The sequence below is a fragment of the Gekko japonicus genome, unplaced genomic scaffold (genome assembly GCF_001447785.1).
Source record: "Gekko japonicus isolate JY-2015 unplaced genomic scaffold, Gekko_japonicus_V1.1 scaffold5664, whole genome shotgun sequence".
NCBI classification, from domain to species: domain Eukaryota; kingdom Metazoa; phylum Chordata; class Lepidosauria; order Squamata; family Gekkonidae; genus Gekko; species Gekko japonicus.
Window position 1 is genome coordinate 4,298 of NW_015174419.1, and position 21,628 is coordinate 25,925.

Here is a 21,628-nt window from a genome sequence, read left to right on the forward strand (position 1 = left end):
TTCTCCAGGTAAGAGGTCTTTGACAAAAAAAGAGGGAGGGGCATCAGTCCGGCTAATTAGATCTGGATCCAGAGGAGCTAAAGATTTAGTAGCTGGCAATATTGAATTCCAGCCTCAGGTTGAATTACCTTGGATTACAGCCTTGTTTTCTTTGATAAACATACTGAGTCCTCTTTGCTTTGACTTTGCACCCATTTTCTGGCTTTGCGACTCTTCTCTGAATCCATTAGAAAGAGGCCAGGGGGACAGGAGCCCCAGGTCAGATCAGGTCATTTGTCCACTGGGCTGTTTTTTCCAGCATTTAGGTAGAGCTGATGCAGTGCAGTCGCTGCAGAGAACGGCTCCTGAGCAGACCTGCACTGGCCAGCCACAGCCGAAAGTGGGGAAGTTCTTGCTGCCTTTCTGGAACAGTGGTTGACGGCCGTGATGGAGGTTGCCTTTGCCCACGTGTGTTCCACTCAAAACGGAATCCACTTTGGTCCAGAAGGGCCCCTCTCCTCTGGCAGGGATGTTGGGTCTGGCCCGCCAGCCTCCGGCCTTCATCCTGCCAGCCCTGCTAAATGTCTCTTCTCGTTCCAGGTTGGTGATAAAGTGATGATATTATCCAGATCGGGGCTCTGGCAGGAAGTGGTGACCGTTCCAGCCAACCAGACGTTCCTGATGCCAGAAGGGATGAGCTTTGAGGAAGGTGCGGCCTTCCTGGTCAATTATATCACGGCCTACATGGTCCTCTTTGACTTCGGCAACCTGCGACCCAACCAGAGTGTCCTGGTCCACATGGCAGCAGGTACGGAGCCCTTCTGTGCTGGGGAGGCTATGCCAGCCCAGCCCGGACTCCTCCGTGGGGTTCTGACTTTTCTGGGGCGTTCCCTGGTGAATGGTCATGGCTCACAGGCCCTGGGAACAACTGCAAAGGGGGGGGGGGTTGTAAAGAGTTCTTTCCATCCCCCCAAAATGCAAATCCCCGGATTCTTGAGGAGTGTTGTCAGGGGATGTCCTGAGGATGAGGTCACTACTTCGTAGTACTGGTAAAACCCTCTCTTAGTGGGCCAAGTTAGCAGGGGTCATTTCGTTGAAAAAGAGGTGCAGGAGCTCATTAGCATAACTCATTAGCATAACTCATTTGCATATGCCACACCCGCTGACATCACCGGAAGTGTGTCAGGAGGCAACACCCACCGCTCAGGCTCCACTGGACTGTTTTGGATTGCTAGCTATTGGGGGGGGGGCGGGAACGTGCAGATCTGTCCTCGCAGAGGAGGGAGAGCTTGTACCTGAATAAAACTTTGTCTTAAAAGTGCCATTGGACTGTTTTGAACTGGGGGGCTTGGGGGGAGCTCTGCAACTTACCTGGCTGCTTCTTGCTCTAACTGAGGGCTGCTGGGAGCAGGGGGTGGGGCTTGTTGCATGTGCCCACCCCCCTGGGCTCTTTACTGCCGGAGCTCTGCTCCTGTGCGCTCCTGTGGGAAATGACCCCTGCAAGTTAGGCTGGCCTGGAGATTACATGGCTCATTGAATGTCTGTGCCTCCGTCCATCTACATCACATTTCTGGTGTGTTAAAGCTGACACAGCAGCCACTGCCTGTAAGATCTGATGGTGAACTTTCCGTGCAGCAGGGAGGGTTCCTCCCCCTTCCCGGCCTGGAGTGGGACGGGAGCCTGCCAGGGCTCTGCATGTTGCACTCGGCTGCCGGCAGTCCCCAGCAGCTCTCGGCGTGTCTGCTTACGTGGCCTGCTTTCCCCATCCTAGGTGGGGTGGGAACTGCCGCAGTCCAACTCTGCCAGACGGTGGAAAACGTCACCATTTTTGGAACAGCCTCCCCCCCCAAGCAAAAAAATCTCAGGGAAAATGGAGTCACCCATCCCATTGATTACCGGGGAGCTGATTACGTGGAGGAAGTCCGAAAAATCTCTCCGAAAGGTCAGTCACGGCAGCTTCCCTGAGTCCTGGTCTGGGTTTCAGCTGAAATGGGTGGTGGTTCCGGTGGAGAGATCCCAAGTCTTGGGTAGTGGTTTGCACGACTGCCCCCTACTTAAGGACTTAAGTCACTTAAGCAAGTGAAGTGACTAGAGACGGGGGCTTTTCAGTGGTGGCACCTTGCCTTTGGAATACCCTCCCCCTCGAGGCTGGCCTGGCGCTCTCCTCCTCTCCTCCAGGCCCCGGACTGAAACGTTTCTCTGTACCCAGGCTTTTAACTGAGCAGCTCCATCTTTCTCAGCTGGCTTTACGGTCTACTTCTTGCTTGAGGGCTGCCACCCAATCATGCAGGGATACTTTGTAATTGAAAGGGTGTGAATGTGAATAATTTGATTGAGTAGCCAGCTGGGCTCGTTCCTAGGGCTGCTGCAGGTCCGGCTCATTTGAGGCATTCTTTCCTGGAGCCCCAAGATGGGTGCTGTTGGACTGGGAGAGCTCCCAAAAGAAGGTGGAGAGTTGAACCTGGCCAAGTGGACGCAGTAAAATTGAGGCGTATCTTTGTAGCTTTCGACATGGATCTCAGAATTTCAAATATTTAACCATATCCACTGGCATTTGTATGAAGAGTCAGTTTGGTGTAGTGGTTAAGTGCGCGGACTCTAATCTGGGAGAACCGAGTTTGATTCCCCACTCCTCCACTTACACCTGGCTGGATGACCTTGGGCAAGTCGTAGTTCTGACAAGAGCTGTTCTTGAAAAAGAGCAGTTTCTGTCAGAGCTCTCTCAGCCCCGCCTACCTCACAGGGTGTCTGTTGTGGGGAGGGGAAGGGAAAGGAGTTTGTCAGCCGCTCTGAGACTCCCTTGGGTTGTGAAGGGCGGGGTATAAATCCAATATCTTCCTCTTCTTTCTGCTGGAGATTCTGTTAAGCCTATTAAAGTGACAACTTTCTTCCTTTCCCTGCCCAGGTGTAGATGTTGTCTTGGACCCCTTGGGGGGCTCAGATACCACAAAAGGCTTTCACCTCCTGAAGCCCATGGGCAAACTGGTCACCTACGGTAAGTAGGTCAAAAGGTAGTCCAGTTTTCTTGGTCACTCCTTCCTGTGCAGTCTGCGGAGATCTACACTGAAGCTGGTTGCCCTTTGTCTGGGTCAGCTGAATCCTCTGTAGCTGTGACAGAAACTTTCTTCCCTCCTCTGAGGTGAGCTGGAGGCAAATTCAAAGGCCGTTGAGTTATTCCCTCCTCAGTCAGGATGGTGGCACCGTGTTCCCTCCAAGCTGAGTCAGTGTGAGCTAGCTCACAGTTTTCTAGCCTCCAGTTCACACACCTTTGTCTCAGCTCAGGAAGGAGGGCTCTAGAGCAAACTAATTTATGCAGTAATAATAATAATAAATAATAATACTTTCAATTTATTAATCGCTTTCCCCAGTGGGCTCAAAGCGATGTACAGTTACACATTTTAGACAGGGGACTAACAATGTTCATAGGGGATAGGGAAGACAACATATATTCATTTAATTGCACACGCTGTCACTGCACGGTGTAAACACCTTCTGGCTTGGCTCAGTCATTTTCCGAACAGCTGCTTGTCAACCAGGCTTCAGGACCCGTATGTCACATCGCCGCACTGCCACCGCCTGGCCGGAAACATCCATGGCAGGGATTTTGTAGCCGAGAAGTTCTTCCGCCTTTTTCCGACCTCAACCAGGGTGTCCCGACCGTCAGCTAACACCCTCCCACAAGGGAGATTGGTGTGCCCACCCTCCATGTGTGTTCCCATTTTATCTACTCGCGGAAGCTTTCAAATCGATGGGTGGACGATGAGCCAGTAGCCTAATTGCTCACTCACAACTTTAATGCCAGCAGCTCACAAAGTAGAATTTTTGCTCACAAGACTACAGCTTAGAGGGAGCATTGGTGGTGGGTGCAGACAAAACCTTCACAAAGCCGTGCTGGAAGGGGGAGGGGGGGCCTTGCGACCCAGGAAGGGGTGGTGGCAGCACTTGCCTGGACTCTGGGGGGGTGACATTGGCCCGCTGTTGACTCCGGGACCACCTGAGATCTGAGCTTGTGTCTCAAACGGCTCCAGGTCTCTGCCCCCTCCCCCTTGCTTTAGCGTGGGCCTGGTCCCCAAGGCCCTCTGCCCTTGGCCGTTGCTGCCGCTTGGCAGGAAAGAGCTTGCAGAGCAGATGTCAGAGGTTGGAAGGACACCGCCAAGAGGGGAAGCCCAGCCAGGGTCACTCTTCACTGTGAGTTGGTCCTTTCCTGACCCAGATGTAGTGACTGGTCAAATCCTTCGTGGGCTCATCTCCAAACTCCTGAGCAGGTGGCTGGCTGACATAAACCAAGTTGCTTTTTTAGACGACATGAAAGTGAATACAGTTCTTCCGAATGGATTCCTCGTACTGCTTTCCAGTTTTCTCTTCCATGGCCAAGCAAGGACAAAACTATGTGGAGAAAAATTAGAAAATACTTCCTCTCCCACTGGTGACACCGATGGAGTTGGCACGCCGTAGGAGAGACAGAACAGAGTCTGAGTCCAGTGGCACCTTTAAGAACAGCAAAGCACGCACACGACAGGCTTATATTAACCATATATCAATAAGTAGAACATAGCATAACTATAGGAGAGCATATTGAAACAACAAAAAGAAAACCATTTCTTTTGAGTAATTAAAGGTTGGAACTAGAATAACTTACAGAAATACATCATGTAATATCTTAAAAATGTAACAATTTTTCATAATAAGAATTTTTTGGTACTATGCCACTGTTTGCCAGATATTCTAATATGGGATACCAAGTCGCTTGAAATAATTTTTGGTTTTTTGCAGTGTTTTCCGCAAAGGTGTTCTTAGAAATTCGACTGAGTACAAAGTATTCCCAAAGTTTATTTTGCCAGCAATATAAAGATGGAGCTTCAAGATTTTATAAACTTTATTGAAGATTTACATTTGTAAATCATAGCGCACATACATAAGTTGAATCATGTTCATTTATCACACTCACGGTTACAATTTTTGTTCCGGGACGAGCACTGGCTGTCTTTAAAAACATTCGCAGTTCGATTAGGCCTTGTAGCACCCTTTAGAAGTAGACCATGTTTGAGGTTCGGTAGTGTCATGCATATTAGATATGAGTGGGATCCAAGAGTTCCACGATCGGACGCAGATTGGTAAAAACAAAAGGATGAAAGAGAGGAAGATATTTAATGTGAAAGACTGCCATTAAGAAAGAATCAAAGTATGATACAGAGGGTGATGTGGTTGGCAATCTTGTGTAAGAATATAGTCCAAAAATGGGAACCATTTTTCGTCAAAATTAGATTGCTTTGGAGTGTGGCACGTGATGCAGCATCTCAAGTTTTAAGACTTCCAGGCCCCCGTCTCCAGCAGGGGCCTGAGAGAGCCACCTGTCAGGGCGGGGCTGGTTTCCCTGCACATTCCCAGCAGAGGGTGTTAAAACTCCTTGTGCTTCTCCTTGCCAGGTGTGGCCAACTTGCTAACAGGGCAGAGGAAGAACCTGATGGCCATGGCCAAGACCTGGTGGAACCAGTTCAGCATCAATGCTCTGCAGCTGCTGCACCTCAACAAGGCTGTCTGTGGCTACCACCTGGGCTACCTGGACGAGGAAGTGGAGCTCATCAGTGGCGTGGTGACCAAGCTGGTGGCCCTGTACAGCCAAGGCAAGATCAAGCCCAAGGTGGACTCTGTCTGGCCCTTTGAGCAGGTGAGTGTGAAAAACGGCACGGGTCCCATTCAGATCAGGGCCACAGAGCGCAAGGAAAGAGGGGGGGCTCTGTGGCTTCTCCCGTGCCTTTTCCCTGACCTGGAGTGGCCCGGAGGGGGCGGTGTTTGGTGCAGGGGGTGTGCAATGTCCCAGCCCTGTGGAGATTCCCCCTGCCAGTGAGCGGCAGATAGAGCGGAGTGGATCCAGAAAGCTGAGGTCATAAGCAGGAATTCCAGCCTCCCCCATGAGACTCTAATCTAAGTGCGCGGACTCTAATCGGAGAGAGCCAGGTTTGATTCCCCACTCCTCCACTTGCACCTGCTGATGTGACCTTGGGTCAGCCGCAAGCTCTGGCACAGCTGTCCTTGAAAAAGAGCAGTTTCTGTCAGAGCTCTCTCAGCCCCACCGACCTCACAGGGTGTCTGTTGTGGGGAGGGGAAGGGGAAGGAGCTTGTCAGCCACGCTGAGACTCCAAGTGAAGGGCGGGGTATAGATCCAATCTCCTCCTCCTCTCGAGAATGGGAGGGGGGCTGGTAGGGAACCTGTCGTCGCCACCCCCACCCCACCACTGCTGTTGCCAAAACACCCTTTGGGGTGGGGTGGGGGGGGGACAGACGGATGCCAAAGCAGGAGAAAGAGGCAGCATGAAAGAGCTCTCTGGACAGGAGAAGGATAAAGTGAAGTCTCAACTCCTTTAACAAGCTACAGCTTTAATTCACAATAGTAATGATAGGAAGCTACCATGAAGACAACTGCGTGTAAGAAAGTGCAAGCCAGGAGAGACTCAGCATTCAGCTGACTCCCCGTCCTGGACGGGCGGAAGCAGAGCAAGGCTGCAGGCCCGCTGGTCACGTCAGCAGGCCTTCAGCTGAGCAGGCTGCCTTAAACCCCCTCCTCTCCAGCTAAGTCAGGGGCTGCAGGACCCAATCTGGGCTTGGGGGGGTTGGCCTCCCTCTGCCCTCCCGAAACCTCTTCCGCCAAGAGCTTTACTGTTTTAATCTCCGGACGTGAGACTATGCTGGTCTTGCCTCTTGTGACACCCCCCAGACTGGCTGTCTCCAGCCCTGCACGCTTCCACAGTTCCAGCACCATCAATTCTCCCCCTGACCAGCAGGGTGGACATGGAGCTGTCTTTATGGCCAGAGGTTTGTTTATTTATTTATTTATTTAGTTATTAAATTTATACCCCGCCCTCCCCAATAGGCTCAGGGCGGCTGTTAAGTCGCCCGCTTAACAAAGCAGTCGGAGAGTGATTCAGCAAAAGATCAGCAACTCGAACACAACTCCAACACGGATCAACATCTGATAGCCAGAACAGCTTTTACATTGCAGCTGTCCTGCTTTTAAACATAACTTCTTGCCTTGTCACATGTCTACCACATACGATATAAGGAGCCTTCCATTTTTTTACATTTCCAACATTTGTTTGACATATTACTATTTATATTTGCAATCTTTTTTGGTGTCATGTACCATCTATACATCATCTTATAACAGTTTTCTTTTAAATTATTACACGTTGATATTTTCATAGCATTTTTCCATAAAAATTCCCAAGTTGCCATATCTATAAAGTGAAGTCTTAATAACTCCTTTAACAAGCTAAAGCTTTTATTCACAAAAGTAATGATAGGAAGCTACAATGAAGACAATTGTGTGTAAGAAAGTGCAAGCCAGGAAAGCCTCCGCTGACACCCCGTCCTGGACGGGCGGCTGCAGAGCAAGGCTGCAGTCCTGCTTGGCCACGTCAGCAGGCCTTCCGCTGAGCAGGCTGCCTTAAACCCCCTCCTCTCCAGCTAAGTCAGGGGCTGCAGGACCCAATCTGGGCTTGGGGGGGTTGGCCTCCCTCTGCCCTCCCGAAACCTCTTCCGCCAAGAGCTTTACTGTTTTAATCTCCGGACGTGAGACTATGCTGGTCTTGCCTCTTGTGACACCCCCCAGACTGGCTGTCTCCAGCCCTGCACGCTTCCACAGTTCCAGCACCATCAATTCTCCCCCTGACCAGCAGGGTGGACACGGAGCTGTCTCTATGGCCAGAGGTTCTGTTAAGTCACCCGCTTAACAAGTAGTCGGAGAGTGATTCAGCAAAAGATCAGCTTTATTCAGCAACTCGAACACAACTCCAACACAGATCAACATCTGATAGCCAGAACAGCTTTTACATTGCAGCTGTCCTGCTTTTAAACTCTCCCGGCGAATGTAGCCACGCCTACTGTACAATTACCAACCAATAAGTTGCATGCATAAGGACCAATCATGGACGTTCCCGCTCAGGGAGCTTGCTGATAAGTGATTGGTTAGGTGCTTCCTGGGCTAGCAATGTGATTGGATGTATTTGGATCCTAGCCCAGGACGAAGCTTAACATAGCATGGCATTTCAATTAGATGTTTTCATAACACATTATGCATTCAATGGCAGCTTATTGAATACATTACCGGTTCCCTGGTGCTGGGTGTGTTCTTGTGAAGCAAAATGGCTCTCATTGGCAGCAGGGGTATGCCTGGCTTTCCTGTATTAGTGCATGTGGAGCGCCCAGTGGGGCAAAGAGCTCGCCCGGGCTGCTGCATCAGGTGTGGGAAACAGCCCATGGGGGTCCCCTGGCGCCGCCCCAGTCACAATTGGGACCATGCAGGCCTGGGAATTAAGTTCCTGGCACAGAACTTGCCACCCGCATTTTGCCATAAGGGCCAGGAGAAAAAGGCCGTGGGCGGTGAGAATCAGCTGAGAGAGAGAGAGCAAAGGTGAGCCTTGTGGCCGAGTGGAGGCTTAAACATGGGTCCTCTCACCTCTGCACCACAAAACCGTTCTCTGTTGCGGGGGACTCAGGCAGGGTGACCATCAGCCCAAAACGCAAGGGTTTGGGGCCATCGGTCAGTTTGGAATGAGCCAACCTATTTAATCCATTGCCACTAGCACAGGCGCCGTTAAAGGATTGCACGGACTCTTAGAACGTGAGTCTATCAGTGGCTGTAAGCAGTGTTCCCTCCAAGCTGAATTAGTGTGAGCTGGCTCACAGTTTTTTAGCCTCCAGCTCACACATTTTTGTCTCAGCCCAGGAAGGAGGGCTCCAGAGCAAACTAATTGATGCAGTAGCCAAATGGTTTGCTCACAACTTTAGTGCCAGTAGCTCACAAAGTAGAATCTTTGCTCACAAGACTCCACGGCTTAGAGGGAACGTTGGCAGCCTGTAATGATTATCTGTGTACCTTGTTTCAACAATGGCCCCATCGTGCAGGACAGAAAATCAGCCCAGCGGAGCTTCTGGGTGCAGAAAGGGGAGCTGGTTTTGCAAACGGTAAACTCCCAGGCTCATGGGGAAATCATTTGTTGTTGTTGTTTTTAATTAAATTTTTATTGAAGTTAAGCAAGTTATACATCCAAAATGAATTCATGAAACAACTTTGGTTTTTTTGAATTTGTACAATAAGACAAAATATAAATTGTAAAATACGCAGGAACATCTTGAAGCAAGCTTAATCAGAACTATTTTCACCCCAACTAGAGGTAGCAAAATAACCTTTTGTAACTTCAAAGTCACATTATCGTATGGGTGCTAATTAAGGATTTTAAAGGTATTGAGTGTCTCAGTTATCAGACAATTCATACAGTTACTAGAACAAGAGTAACATAAAGACCAGAGCATTAATATAACAAAATGATACTTGAATTGATTATGTCCACCTGTCAATGATTTGCCTTCAAATCCATTTTATGTAATCTGACCAAGAGGGGAGTATATATTCTTCACTTTCTAAAAAGGTTAGGACTGGAAACCATTTTTTTTAAAGGGGGATAAAATTAAAACAATTTGATAAAATGCAAAGCTCTCACTAGCCATTTTAGATGGCATGGCAACCACAGGAAAGCTCACTACTGCTTTTTGGGGTGGGGTGGCCCTCCATGATCCAGAGTGGCCACTGCAGCTTCATTGTGAAACCTGCCGTGTTTTGCAAGAGGAAGGAGGAGTGAGTAAGGCATGCAGGGAAAGCAGGAAGGAAGATGGGGGGGAGGGGAGGCGAAGCCGAAGCCAGAGCGGAGGAAGGCGGATGGAGGGAGCAAGGGTGGTGGGTGGGGAGGCAAAGGCTATCAGAGAGGGCACGCAGAGGAGGCTAATCCCTGCTTGGTGTATCTAATTGTCAAGGGAGTGATTTGTGCCAACCACGGAGCAGCAAAACTAGCTGACGCCCAAGTAAGCTGCAGTGTCCCCTCTCAGCTGAGTGAATGTGAGCCAGCTCACAATTCTTTAGCCTCCGTCTCACACATTCTTGTCTTAGCTCAGGAAGGAGGGCTCCAGAGCAGACTAATTTATGCAGTAGCCAAATTGCTCACTCCCAACTTTAAGGCCAGTAGCTCACAAAGTAGAATTTCTGCTCGTAAGACTCCACAGCTTAGAGGGAGCATTAGTAAAGTGTGGGCTTCTGTGTAATTGGGGTGGGGTGGGGTGGGAGCTGGTCAGTTACAGGGGGAAAACATGGCTTTGTAAACTAACTGAGACAACAAGAAACTCTAAAACAGCCTGGTGGCGACCAGTGTTCCCTCTAAGCTGTGGAGTCTTGTGAGCAAAAATTCTACTTTGTGAGCTGCTGGCATTAAAGTTGTGAGTGAGCGATTGGGCTGCTGCATAAATTAGTTTGCTCTGGAGCCCCATCCTTCCTGAGCGAAGACAAGAATGTGTGAGCTGGAAGTTAAAAAACTGTGAGCTAGCTCACACTAACTCAGCTTAGAGGGAACACTGGTGGCGACTGAGTGTGCTTCAGGAGGCACATACTGGCGAGAATAGCTGTGTGTCAGCTAAAGGGACGCGACAGAGAAGGGAATTGGCTTGGCCAGGCCCTGAGACTGATGAAATCCCCATAGGGGGAGGATGTCTCCCCCCCTCATTGTTTACCTTCCTCCCTGGCATTTGAGCTGGCTCACATTCACTCAGCTGAGAGGGGACACTGCAGCTTACTTGGGCGTCAGCTAGTTTTGCTGCTCCGTGGTTGGCACAAATCACTCCCTTGACAATTAGATACACCAAGCAGGGATTAGCCTCCTCTGCGTGCCCTCTCTGATAGCCTTTGCCTCCCCACCCACCACCCTTGCTCCCTCCATCCGCCTTCCTCCGCTCTGGCTTCGGCTTCGCCTCTCATAGTCAGCTGGGTGGCCCTCCTCCTCCTCCTCTTGGCAAGGGCAGTGCAGTGTGGCCAGCCACCCCCCACCCCCCCAGTTAAGCAGAACCGTATGGGACTCATCTCCCCTGCCCTCCCCAGACAGATGGAAGCTGAGCATGTGCACTCCTTGTTCTGCCCATTGGTAGGCCAACTGACATAAGAACATAAGAGATGCCAATGTTGGATCAGGCCAAAGGCCCATCCAGTCCAACACTCTGTGTCACACAGTGGCCAGAAATACCAGGTGCCATCAGGAGGCCCAGCAGTGGGGCCAGGACACCAGAAGCCCTCCCACTGTTGACCCCCCCCCCAAACACCAAGACGTTAGAGCATCACTTGCCCCAGAGCCCCTATCTATACCTTGTGGCTAAGAGCCACGGATGGACCTCTGCTCCATATGCTTATCTAATTCCCTTTTGAAGCCGTCCATGCTTGTAGCCGCCACCACTTCCTGTGGCAGTGGATTCCATGTGTTAATAGGGAAAGTGTTCCAACCCTTTTATCATTCGAGTTGCCCTTTTCTGCACTTTTTCCAAAGCTATAATATCCTTTTTAAGGTGTGGTGACCAGAACTGCACACAGTATTCCAAATGAGGTCGCACCATTGATTTATATAGGGGCATTATGATATTGGCTGATCTGTTTTCAATACCTTGACAAAAGCCTTCCAGCCATACGCTCCATTCAGCCTAGGCAAAATTTCCTATACATTCCCCAGACCAGGGCTTTCAGCTTAGCTGAGCTCTGTTGCTGAACTGAAGGTAGGAGCTTTGCCTTTGCTAGCTCCAGCCTCCAGCTCAGCAGAGGGCACCTGCCTTGTCAGACCCTGATCTTGAAGGGACGTTGGCCCATCGGCTGGCTGACGAGCAGGCACACACACACGGCTCCCGTCAGCAGCAGCAGCACCCTGGGGCAAAGGTCCCCTTAAAACTGCTGAGCTGAAGACAGAGGTTTGAGAGGGCCTCTGCCTTCACAGTCCTCTCCTCGCCTAGGTGTAAAGTCCCTTGCAAAGTGCCTGGGAAGGGCGGGTTCACCTTCAGATCTGTCTTCAGTATCAGCCAGCCAGAGCCCATAAGGAGAATCAGACATTTCAAAAGAACACGTGCGTCTTTCATCACGACCGTCATAAAAACCACCGCTGAGATTTCACAAAAGCAGCCAGGTTTTCAGCAGTGCCAGGGCATGTGCTGCACTCTGTGCTGTTACTTTTTGATGGTTATTCACGAAGAAAAAAGTCATTCTTCTGAAGATTAGACCCATTTTCTCTTCCCATCAACTTCTGGGGAAGAAATTTATTCCTAACTGATGTATGAATGGGGCATTTAGAAAGAGGAACGAGATCCTCAGTGTTTCCTGTATCACAAAGACAGAAGTGGGAGACATACAGAGACTATTAACAAATCTGCCTTCCAGGACCAACAGCAGGAGGAACATTAAATCGTAACCGAGAAAAAGTTGCTCTGAAAGAATCATCCCTGGCTTAGAGAAGAGAGTCATCGATGTAGCGCTGGTGTTTAAACATAATAAACTGGCACAGCAGCCTGACTGCCCATTAGAACCACATCAGAAATATCACAGCTCTGAACTTAAAACTCTGGTTTAGCCAGATCTGTCTTCAGAGTTGGAAATAGGTCTGAGGAAACACATGAAACAGAGGGGGGCTCGTGTGCTTTCAGGCATAGGTGAAGAGGTCTGCTTTCTGGTGCTGAAGAAAGTTTCTCCCAGTCATTCAAAAGGTAAACATTTAGGTTGGGACCTCAGTCAAGGAAGCCCCGACCCTCAGTTTGGAAGATCTCAGCAAGGCTGTTAATGGTGGGGCATTTTGGAGGTCATCAGTTTATAGGGTCACATATCATGGGCTGGTGTCAGGACCACAGGAACAACGGAGTACACACAAGAAGGTTTTACTTTTATTGAAGCTATAGATACGTTGACAGGAACACTGTTAGGAATGGCGGGCAATCTATGCGCATGAAAGGTTATAGTACATTCAAATCAGCAATACCCAATTATCGAGGTTCCCTCGCGCGGGCATTAGGCTTGGGAACAGACGGCTCAGAAAGCAAAACAGGTAAAAGCTTCCCACGACTCATCCTGGGTCGAGCCAAAGCGACTCCTCCAGTGGCCTTGAGAGATACGCATTGCTGCAGAGAGGCGATTAAGCAAGGGAAGGAATGCGCATAAAAACGAAACTTACAAAAAAACACTTGGCAGCTTGCTGACAGCTGGGCTGAGAGGCAGGAGTCCGGTCCGGTCCGAGGTCTTAGCCAGGAAAGACAGAGCGAGAGCTGAATCGCGGTTCCAAGAGAGTGGTCGTTCGAAGCGGAGGTCAGGAAGCCAGGAGATCCAAGCCAGAGTGGGGGTCTGAGAACAGGAGCCGGAAGTGGAGGCGAGGTCCGCATGGAGGCGACTCATTGCTTCCATGGAGAGCCCGATCCCAAGTGGGAGCTATATAGCCCTCTGACCATGCTTCCCGTGGCAGCAGCACTCGCTTTCCCTGCCAGCATGCGTCCCGGTGGCGGGTGGCTAAGTCCCTGCGGAGCCGCCCCCTCAGCCGAGCCACCCACGGAGGTGAGTCAGGTGGGCTTCCTGGTTGCACCTGTACCTCGTCAACTGCTGCGAGGGTTGGCGGCGGAAAGCGGTCAGCTCCGGAGGAGTCAGAGGGGCCGGCTTCTGGCTCTGGCAATGCTGGCAGCTTTGACTGTGCTGCCAACTCAGACGGGTGCGTGGCGCTGTTGCCATCGCCCATGACATCACATAGGTCAGAAGTCACTTGACTACACTCTGCTCTCAAAAAAGATGTGGGCGGACCGTGTGCCATTCCCAGAAATAGTTTCACAGAACTTATTGGGAAATACCAGTAAGCCTCTACTTCCTTGAAAGCCCCAAGCCTCTGCCCTGTGGAAATCCTGTCGTCTCCCAGTCTCGAAATGGGCTGGCCTCAAAGGATCCTCCGGCTATGGAACACGGCCCACATGGTTCGTTCTAGCTCAGTGGAACCATTTGAATGGGGCTGTTGCCATCACCCATGACATCACATAGGTCAGAGGTGACTTGACTACATTTAACACAGAGACACAACACGGACTCTGCTCTCAAAAAAGATGTGGGCGGACCGTGTGCCATTCCCAGAAATAGTTTCACAGAACTTATTGGGAAATACCAGTAAGCCTCTACTTCCTTGAAAGCCCCAAGCCTCTGCCCTGTGGAAATCCTGTCGTCTCCCAGTCTCGAAATGGGCTGGCCTCAAAGGATCCTCCGGCTATGGAGCACGGCCCACATGGTTCGTTCTAGCTCAGTGGAACCATTTGAATGGGATTTGCTTGGCCTTTGGAGCAACAGAAAAGAGCCCCCAAATAAATAATTTTCAACTTGTTCAATATTGTAAGAATTGGGACAGGAAAGTGAAATTGTAACTGGTGATGAAGAGAAAGCAGAACTGCTCAGTTCCTACTTTTCCTCAGTCTTTTCTTGTGATGGAAAAGGTGCTCAACATGGCAAAAACAGGACACATGATGAGGGAAGGGAGTTGCAGCCAGGATCAGCATAGAAGTAGAAGAGAGAAGAAGAGATTGGATTTATACCCCGCCCTTCACTTGGAGTCTCAGAGTGGCTTACAAACTCCTTTTCCTTCCCCTCCCCACAACAGACACCCTGTGAGGTGGGTGGGGCTGAGAGAGCTCTGACAGAAATGGCTCTTTTTCAAGGACAGCTGTGCCAGAGCTTGTGACTGACCCAAGGTCACATCAGCAAGTGCAAGTGGAGGAGTGGGGAATCAAACCCGGTTCTCCCAGATTAGAGTCCGCACACTTAACCACTACACCAAACTGACTCTCATAGGGGTAGTACATAAACCCCTAGTTTCTTTAAATGAAACTAAGTCCTTGGGGCCAAATGAACTGCATCCAAGGGTACTAAAAGAACTTGTGGGTGTAATTTCTGAGCCTCTGTCCATTATTTTTGAGAATTCTTGCAGAACAGGTGAGATGTCAGAAGATTGGAGGTGGGCAAATGTTGTCCCCATCTTCAAGAAGGGGGAAAAGGAGGATCAGGATAACTACTGACCCGTCAGCTCGATGTCTATACCTGGGAAAGTTTTAGAACAAATAATCAGACAGTCCTTGAGCATTTTGAAAGGATGGCTGTGATTACTAAGAGCCAGCGTGGGTTTTCTCAAGAATAAGTCATGTCAGACTAACCTTATCTCTTCTTTTTGAGAAAGTTACTACCTTGCTGGATCAGGGGAATGCTGTAGACATAGTTTATCTTGATTTCAGTAAGGCTTTTTGATAAGGTTCCATATAATATTCTTGTTGACAAATTGGTAAAATGTGGTTTGGATCCTCTGATTCTAAGGTGGATCTGTAACTGGTTGACAGATCTCACCCAAAGAGTGTTTGTGAATGGTTCCTCATCCTCTTGGAGAGAAGTGACAAGTGGAGTGCCTCAAGGATCTGTCCTGGGACCTGTTTTGTTCAACAATTTTATCAGTGATTTGGATGAAGGAATAGGGAGAATGCTTATTACATTTGCAGATGATACTAAATTGGGAGGGGTAGCAAATACGGTAGAAGACAGAGGCAGGATACAGGATTATCTTGACAGGCTGGAAAATGGGCTAAAACAAATAAGATGAATTGCAATGGGGATAAATGTAAAGTTCTGCATTTAGGTAGGAAAAACCAAATGCATAATTATAGGTTGGGGGAGGCTTGTCTTGGCAGTACTATGTGGGGACTTAGTAGACCATACACTGAACATTGAGTCAGCAGTGTGACGCGGTAGCTAAAAAGGCAAATGCAGTTTTGGGCTGTATCAACAGAAATACAATGTCCAGATCACGCAACAGAAATTCAATGTCCAGATCACGCAAAGAACCACTTTGTTCTGGTTAGACCTCACCTAGAGTGTTGTGTTCAGTTTTGGGCACCACAATTTAAGAAGGATATAGACAAGCTGGAACATGTCCAGAGGAGGGCAACCAAGATGGTGAGGGGTCTGGAGACCAAGTCCTAGGAGGAAAGGCTGAAGGAGCTGGGTATGTTTAGCCTGGAGAGGAGATGACTGAGAGGTGATATGAGAACCATCTTCAAGTACTTCAAGGGTACTAGAGGATGGTACAGAGTTGTTTTCTGTTGCCCCTGAAGGTTGGACCAGAACCAACGGGTTGAAATGAAATCAGAAGAGTTTTCAGCTAAACATTAGAAAGAACTTCCTGAAAGTTAGAGCAGTTCCTCAGTAGAACAGGCTTCCTCGGGAGGTGGTGGGCTCTCCTCCTTTGGAGGTTTTCAAACAGAGCCTCGAAGGCCATCTGACAGCAATGCAGATTGTGTGAATTTAGGCAAATCATGAGGGGGAGGGCAGGAAGGGTTGCCTCAGCGCTTAGTTCTCGTGGCCCTTTCTTACACGCCCAGGGAGGTGCTGTTACCACTTTGGGGTCAGGAAGCAATTTTTCTCCAGGCAGGTTTGGCCAGGGTTCCTGGAGGGTTTTTTTGCCATCTTCTGGGCATGGGTCACTAGGGGTGTGGAAGGGATGTATTGGGGAATTTCCTGCATTGTGCAGAGGTCCCTTCCAACTCTGTGATTCTATATCTGAGGAAGTGTTCAGAAATATTCTCCCACTCTCCTGGCTTTCCACAAACTATGAATGATTTGAGAGGGCTTTTCTACGCAGGCAGGTTGCACTGTACTAAATGTTTCACAAAGTTGCTTGTATAAACTATTGGGGACTGTGGTCTACACGACTACATATTGCTTGTTATAAGTAGAATCTTACTATGTCATTTCGCATCATTTAATACAGCGGTTCTCAACCTGTGGGTCGCGACCCCTTTGGGGTCAAACGACCCTTTCACAGGGGTCGCCTAAGACCATTGGAAAACAGTAGCAAAATTACAGTTATGAAGTAGCAACGAAAATAATTTTATGGTTGGGGGTCACCACAACATGAGGAACTGTATTAAAGGGTCGCGGCATTAGGAAGCATGAGAACCACTGATTTAATATGTCACGTTAATACTTATGCTTTGCTTCAGTTCTGTGTTTGCACCCCTGTTTGGTTCTGCAACCCTAATCCTGTTGCATTGCTCATTGAACACCCCGTCCTGTTGATTGTATTCACTCTTTGTGTTGTTATCCGCCTTGAGTCCAAGTGAGAAAGGCGAAATATAAATAACGTAAATTCAATAAATAAAAACAACCACCTTTGTTTTGTCATTTTGTTGTTGTTCAGTCGCACAGTCGAGTCCGACTTTTCGCGACCCCATGGACCAGATCACGCCAGGCCTTCCTGTCTTCTGCCGTCCTCTGACGTTTGCTCAGTTTCATGTTTGTTGCATCTATGACACTGTCTAACCATCTCATCCTTTGCCGTCCTCATCTTCTTTGACCTTCAATCTTTCCCAGCATCAGGGTCTTCTCCAGTGAGTGCTCCCTTCTCATTGGGTGGCCAAAGTATTTGAGCTTCAGTTTCATTATCTGGCCTTCCAGGGCACAGTCAGGGTTGATTTCTTTTAGGATTGACTGATTTGATCTTCTTGCAGTCCAAGGGACTCTCAAGAGTCTTCTCCAGCACCATAGTTCAAAAGAATCTATTCTTCGGCACTCGGCCTTCCTTATAGTCCAACTCTCGCAGCCATACATGACTACTGGGAATACCATTGCTTTGACCATGCGGACTTTTGTTGGCAGGGTGCTGTCTCTACTTTTTAGCATGCTGTTTAGGTTCGCCATCGCTTTCCTCCCAAGGAGCAGGCGTCTTTTAATTTCATGGCTGCTGTCACAGTCTGCGGTGATCTGGGATCCCAGGAACGTGAAGTCTGTCACTACTTCCACGAAGATGCCTTGTTCTAATGTTTATTGCCCTTAAAGGGGTGTGTACATCACTGTCACAAGGGAAGAACTAAAACACAGCTAAAGTCTGATAATTTAAAAAAAAAAAATAATTTTTTAAAATTAATTTTAAAAATGATGTTTTTAAAAATGGGGGGAGCCCTACCGATCAATATGCTCTGGGCTTTAAATTGACTGCCGTGGTCACACACACCCCCAGGTGGCCTGCCCTTGTTGGATGGTTTATCTGCTGATGGGGGCCACACTTTGTGCTCAGGGATAACCCACCCAGCCCCTTCCCCTCACTGGTCCCAGCAGCCGCTTCTCCTTAGATATGCAATGGGGGGGGAGTTGTGGGGGGTAGAAGGAAGAGCAGACGAGCAAACCCAGGTCGAATTTCTCTGGGTGAACACTCCACTCCTTCCACTCTGCATATGACTGAGTCTGAGTCTATTGGCACCTTTAAGGCCATCAAAGTTTTATTCAGGGTGTACATGCGTGCTTTTTCAGATATAATGAAATACAGGTGGAGGGTGAGCAGTAAGTTAGCATACAGCAAATGAAGATGTTGGACAGATTCAAGGACCAAACAGGAATAACAGGGGATGCGAGGAAGTCCCCTGCGCCTTCTATGCACGTGAGCCCTTGGGAAGGACCCCTGGGGAGGCTGCCCCCCCCACTTGAGAGGACCGGTGGGGGAGGGGGACAGGCTCCTCCATAAAGGATCTTGCTGACCTCCTCCTCTCCCTTTCCCCGTGGCAGGTGGTGGACGCCATGAAGCGGATGCAGGAGAAGAAGAACATTGGGAAGGTGGTGTTGGTTCCTGAAGCGCCGCAGAAGGACGAGAGCCAGAAAGCGGAGAACTAGAGTGGAGGGGACTCTGGGGAGGGGGTGTCCTCGGCCCACCTCCATGTTGTTTTTGTTTTAGCCCACCCCCCCAACAACAACAACCCTTTGAGGGAAGTGGGAATGGACACTGCTGTCAATGGGATAAGTGATGCAGGATGGGGTCAGCTGGTAGCCTTAAAAAATAACCCACGCTTTTGAGTTTCCACGCACCTCTCCGTTGCGGTGACACTCAGAAGACTGCATTGTTTTCATAAAGTGCTGGTTGGCCCTGGAGAATCCCCCTCTCCCCTGCATCTCCCCTTCTGTAATTTCAGTTCTTTTGCGCAGTTGAGGAGCAACAGGACACCCGTTGAGGGGGGTGGCGCTGGGGAGAGTCGGGTAAAACGCCCCCTTGTTTCTGGATGGTTTTCTTTTCCCCGTGGCTTGCTTTCACACACTCACTGTTTACATTTCCACCCTCGGGCATCCTCTCCCCCCCTTCCTCCCCCCACACGCTCCCTTGGCAACTAATGGCTTCGCAGCACCTCCCGACTCCCGTTGTCCCAGCCACCGTTGACTGTTTCCATAGAAACCAAACCTGCCACTTCTGAGGGGCACTTGTAACGTGCAGAACCTGCCGGAGGCTTGCAGTTCAGCTTTGCGAACAGGGAGCCGGGCGGGGTGTGTGGGGGGGGGGTCTTTGCTGCCTCCGGGCCCACCGTTGAGTCAGGGGCATCCCTCGCCTGCCCTCTCCAGCCTGAAAGTGCCCACAGGGCTCAACGCAGCCTCCACCCACCCACGGGGCCCTTTTAGAATGCCTTTAGAATCCCCCTGGCTTTCAGCCCCTGCTGTGGGCACCCCGCCCCCTCGCCAGCCGTTCCTGTCTGAACGGGCAGGGCCCAAGAGCCAGGTGGGGTGGGGTGGGGGTTGGCCGCCTGGTCATCTCAAAGCTGGGCAGCAGCCGCCATAGGTGGCCGTCTCTCTTGGCGTGCCTCGTGGCTCCTGGTGTGACTCAGGTCTGGGGGTGGAAGAAGGAGGCGAGGGCCCCAACGCCCTCCATCTGTTCTGCCCCTCCTCTGAACCCAGCTGGCTGGCAGGGGTGGCTAACCCACGCCCTCCTGCCACCCTGAGTGCGGGTTTTCTCTTGGGCTGCGTCTTGGTTCCCACGGGGTGTGTGTGCGGGCCGTGTGTTGTGTTTGGGACCCTCTGAGGACCAGCCAGCCATTGCCCTTGGGTCTGCGTTGCTGCTGGGGGGACGTTAGCGATTCTCGTGCAGGAGGCATCTCACCCCACCCCACCCCACCCCCTGGGCACACAGGAGGCCTCTCCTGCTTGCCGTGGGAACCAGAGGGTGCTTGTGTGCCAAAAGGCTCCTCTGCCAAGGCAGCAGCTCTGCGGCACCCCTTTCTGCCCCAGCCGTTGCTTCTCTTGGCCCCGAGCCGTTCCTTGAAAACCCGGACCTTTCCCCCATTCCGGTAAATCTCGGGAGCCTTTCCAGGTCTCCAGCCCCAGGATTTCTCCTTGCCTTTATGTTTTTCCCCACATGGCAGAGGCAGTGCCAAGCCTTTTCCTGGGAAGCGGGCAACGGGGGTGTGTGGGGAATCTGGTGCGTTTCTGGCACTCCCCCCTCCCCTCCAGAAGCCCCCCGAAGGCTCCCTTGAGCAACCTGGAAGCAGAGGCTGTCTTTGGGCTGCTACGTTTGGCCTCTGAACCCTCAGCTGCCAGGCGTTCTTTGAAGGGAGGCTCCGTGAGATCTCCTCGCCCGCTTTCTGCGGCACCCTTGCTCGCCCCGTGGTGCCCTGTGCGGTTCTGGCACCCGTCCTCGGCCATCTTGCGCTTATTTTCTCCAGTTGTCTTACAGAGGCTCTGAGAGGGGTGGGGCGGCTTGGTGAGCACGCTCCTGGTCTTTGGGTGTGCTTCAAATCCTGCTGTGGCCGATGCATTTTTGAAGCATCCTCTGGACTCCTCTCATAGGCAGCAAATGAGTCTCGTAGCAGCTCCGGGGGGGGGGGGGGTTCGGGGTTTGGTCCTGGCAGCTCTTCCGTCTTTACAAGACCCTCGGGGCAGGGTGTGGTTGAGTAATTCCTAGCAAAGCCTTTGTGGAAAGCACAGTTCTTCTTGCATTTCCCTGGGAGTTCCCTCTCATTCCCTGTAGCTGGTGCTGCAGCGCTTGGGGAGCTGCCCATTTCCCCCTGGTGCAGTTGGGCTTGCCTTGTGCAGGTAGGTGCCCGCAGCATTCTTGAACCTGCCTTGTAGTATTCTGCATAATTTTATACTCGTTCAGAGACTCCTATAGCTGGCTGGAGGGCCACCCACCCTCAGAACCCACCGCTCTCTGGCATACGGAAGGCCCCAAATGCAAACGGTTATCTTTGCGGAAGAGCTCTTGCCTTGCAGGGCTTGGCTTGGGAAAGACTGCTAGGATCGGACGCTAGCTGGGCAGATGGTCTGCCTCGGCCTCCTGAGGTCGGGATGGCTGGCTTGCTGCAGAGCAGTCTACCCAGACCGCAAACGGGCCAGTGAGAAAAAGATCCTCTTGGAACAAGCCGCCCCCCGTGACTCCCCTCTGCCCCCTGAGGCTGTGGTCCTGCGCACCTCGCACTCTTCTCCTTCTCGTCTCCTCAAGCTCAGCTCTTCTCCCCTGGCCCACACATTCGCCTCCTGCTCTCTTCTCTTTCCAGCTGTTCTGAGGAGCACTGGGTTCTCAAGGCCCCAAATGGTAGCTTCGTCTCTCCAAGGCAGTGCCCTTGCGTTTGATGGACCCTGCCCTGGTTGGTCCAAGAAGTTGGGAATTTCCCCAGATCTGCCTTGCCGTAATCTGCAGTACCCACTGTCAGATGCACATGCGCCAGAGGACATCCCTCTTCTCTGACAGTAGGATGTGCACCACGGGGGAGATCTGCCTGGACATGCCGTGCTTTGGCCTCTGGGCAGTTGCCTAATGCCTTATTCTGGATGGAGGTCCAGAACCTTCTGCAGCCTGGTCCATCCATCTTTCTTTTCGATACTGCAAGGAGGAACCTTTGCCTTTGGGGGGGGAACTCCTGCTGTCTGCTGCGCCGCCCCCCAAGCAACCCCCTCTTCATTTTCCCAGTGCCTTCTTCCCAACAGAGAATTAGCTAGATCTAGTCCAGGAAGCCTTTGCCAAATCTGGCTTGTTTAAAAGAT

General features: G+C 50.7%; 1 protein-coding gene across 1 annotated transcript; it reads left to right on the plus strand.

Annotated features, from left to right (window-relative positions):
- The first annotated feature begins 426 nt into the window (after nt 1–426).
- On the plus strand, nt 427–20,455 carry LOC107121468 (synaptic vesicle membrane protein VAT-1 homolog). Its single transcript, XM_015424377.1, has 5 exons — nt 427–787; nt 1,751–1,921; nt 2,885–2,974; nt 5,406–5,647; nt 18,395–20,455. Exons 1-5 carry the CDS (start codon nt 427–429, stop codon nt 18,497–18,499), a joined length of 969 nt encoding a protein of 322 aa, XP_015279863.1. The 3' UTR covers nt 18,500–20,455.
- The last annotated feature ends 1,173 nt before the right edge of the window (nt 20,456–21,628 follow it).